The sequence below is a fragment of the Babylonia areolata genome, chromosome 20, assembly GCF_041734735.1.
Source record: "Babylonia areolata isolate BAREFJ2019XMU chromosome 20, ASM4173473v1, whole genome shotgun sequence".
Classification (NCBI taxonomy): domain Eukaryota; kingdom Metazoa; phylum Mollusca; class Gastropoda; order Neogastropoda; family Buccinidae; genus Babylonia; species Babylonia areolata.
The window spans coordinates 48725117-48728285 of NC_134895.1; the positions used below are offsets into that span (position 1 = coordinate 48725117).

The 3169-nt window shown below is 42.4% G+C and overlaps 1 protein-coding gene across 1 annotated transcript in view; it reads right to left on the reverse strand.

Annotated features, from left to right (window-relative positions):
• LOC143294635 (uncharacterized) overlaps nt 1-2606 on the reverse strand; it is a 10965-nt gene extending 8359 nt beyond the window's left edge. The window contains exons 1-2 of the mRNA XM_076606012.1: nt 2585-2606; nt 943-1017 (exon numbers count right to left, since the gene is read on the reverse strand). Coding sequence (XP_076462127.1) covers nt 943-1017; nt 2585-2606 — 97 coding nt within the window. The remainder of the gene's footprint in view (nt 1-942; nt 1018-2584) is intronic.
• Between the last annotated feature and the right edge of the window lie 563 nt (nt 2607-3169).

Genomic DNA, 3169 nt, shown 5'->3' on the forward strand with positions numbered 1-3169 from the left:
TAACGATGATGGTGATGGTGCTGTTGTTGTTGGTTGTGATGATAATGATGATGGTGATGATGATGGTGATGATGATGATGACGACGATGATGATGACGATGATGATGATGATGACGATGATGGTGTTGTTGTTGTTGGTGGTGGTGGTGATGATTTGCTTTGGTTCACATCCAACAACAACAAAAAACAAACAAAAAAACAACAAAACAAACAAACAAACCAACCAACCAAACTTTCACGGTGCTATGACATGAGGGATCAGTGAGTTAGTGACTGTGTAAGTGCATGAAAGAAGAAATTATCAAGTGAGTGAATAAACGAATGAACAGAGCGATCGCATGAACAGAGCAATGAACAAACACGAATGAATGAACGAACGAAAAAGATAGCGAACAGCCGAATGAACAAACGAAAGAAAGAGCATACAAGTTTCAGTTTCAGTTTCAGTTTCAGTAGCTCAAGGAGGCGTCACTGCGTTCGGACAAGTCCATATACACTACACCACATCTGCCAAGCACATGCCTGACCAGCAACGTAACCCAACGCGCTTAGTCAGGCCTTGAGAAAAAACAACAACCCCCCAAAAAAAAAACCCAACAACAACAACAACAACAACAACAAAAAAACACCCCCCAAAAACGGTGAATAAATAATAGATAAATACATAAAAAAGAACTACTACTACTACTAATATGTATAAGGCGCAAAAACTTGATGAAGTAAAATATAAGCGTACATAAAAAAACAAAAAAACCAAAAAAACAAACCCCCCCCAAAAAAAACCCCAAAAAACCCACTATACAAACAATCAAACAATGACAGAAAGGAAGGAACGAACAGTTTTGTGAACAGCCGAATGAACAAAGGAAACAACGAGCGAACAAACAATGAATGAACGAAATGAAAGAACAAACAAACGAATGAATGAGAAGATACGCCTACCTGCATTGGTTGTGGGGGTGGTGGTGGTGGTGGTGATGGTGCCAGTGATGAGGGTTGGTTCTGGAGGTATTGTTCCTTCGTCCACCCTGAGACAGAAACATTTGGAGAAAAACCTCTCTCTCTCTCTCTCTCTCTTAGAAACAAGTCTATCCTTAGTTAATGACGCATGATTACACACCAATCTGCCCATCTATCTTTTGTCTTTTTCTTCTTCTCTCTGTCCATCTCTCTCTCTGCCTCTCTCTGTCTGTCCTTTCTCTCTTTTCTACCCTTTGTTTGCTGTTCATATATTGACGCTGTTCTTTATAATGGATGTTAACACGGAAGTCCCTCCCCCCCCTCTCCCCCCCCCCCTTACCCCTGTTGTCACGGGCAGAAAGGCCTAAACAATAAACCATTCAGACTTCAGACCTCTCTCTCTCTCTCTCTCTCTCTCTCTCTCTCTCTCTCTCTCCATGAAGATATGAGTTCGGAAGTTCGAATCCTTCTTGCCCTCTCTTCTTCCATGTTTGACTGGGAAATCAAAAATGATCGTCTAGTCATTTCGGATGAGACGATAAACCGAGGTCCAGTCTGCTGCACGCACTTCGGGCACTGAGAAAGAGAACCTATGACATCATAAGTGTTGTCCGTGTGTAGAAGAAATCAAATCTGATACAGTTATATATGATAGTCAGTCGTGTCCGACTATGACCATCAGAACAGCAGAGGAGGCAACTGCTGTTCCGACTATTTGGGCTAGAATTTGATTATAGTGGAGAGTGTCTTGCCCAAGTACATCCCCACTCTCTCGGCCAAGAGGGTTTTAGGACAGTCGGCATTGGGATGGTTCCCAAAGGCCAACTAGCCTCCAAGGCTGCAGCACTAAGAGCCAGTGCAATTTTGCCTCCTAGTTTGAGAGTCATAGTCCTTCACAAAAGACTAAGCTGTAAATGGTTTCCCATTGACTGGAGACCACTGATAATACAGCTCTCACTTTGCTGTTGGCCCAAATGTAAACTTACGTCAATCTGTGATATAAGCCGAGTGTTGGGCCAGATAGGTACACAAATATATATAAATGCCATCAAGGACTAGCTTAGCGCTTGGGGTTATGCTGTCTGGTCAGGCGTGTGCCTAGCAGATGTGCTGTAGCGCATATGGAATTGTCCGAAAGCAGTGACGCCTCCTTGAGAAACAAACTAAATGAGCGGCGTGGGAGTAATGCCACTGAAACGGTGCAGATGATGGGGCAGCAAAAAAAAAAAAAAAAAAAAAGAAGAAGAAAAAAAAAGAAGAAACTGAGACTGAAACTCCTCCTCCTCCTCATCATCATCTTCTTCTTCTTTTCGAGACATCGCTAACGTCAGTTCTTTCGATTGAGACAATGAACCGAAGTTCCGTGTGCAGCATGAAATTGGCACACGTAAAAGAATCCAAGACAATGAAAGGGTTTTCCTTGAAAGAAAAAAATCTAAAGAAAAGTCCATTGTTTTAGTAAAAACAACAACATTTCCAAACATAAATTCTTTAAACATGGGTGGCTTTGCTCTAAGAGTAGAAGGACGGGTTCAAACGTACAAATAGAGCAGAAATACTTACCTGATCAAAATCTGGCCGTCATGTAAAGGTTCACACGGCCATTGAGGGCAGAAAGACTTACCTGAACAAAAACTGACAGTCATGTGTAAAGTTCACATGGACAGTGAGGGCAGACAGTTACCTGAACAAAAACTGGCCGTCATGTAAAGATTCACACTGCCAGTGAGGGCAGACAGTTACCTGAACAAAAACTGACCGTCATGTAAAGATTCACACTGCCAGTGAGGGCAGACAGTTACCTGAACAAAAACTGACCGTCATGTAAAGATTCACACTGACAGTGAGGGCAGACAGTTACCTGAACAAGAACTGGCCGTCATGTAAAGATTTACATGGACAGTGAGGGCAGACTGTTACCTGAACAAAAACTGGCCGTCATGTAAAGATTCACATGGACAGTGAGGGCAGACAGTTACCTGAACAAAAACTGGCCGTCATGTAAAGATTCACATGGACATTGTTACCTGAACAAAAACTGGCCGTCATGTAAAGATTCACATGGACATTGTTACCTGAACAAAAACTGGCCGTCATGTACAGATTCACACGGACATTGTTACCTGAACAAACACTGGCCGTCATGTAAAGATTCACATGGACATTGTTACCTGAACAAAAGCTGGTCGTCATGTAAAGATTCACATGG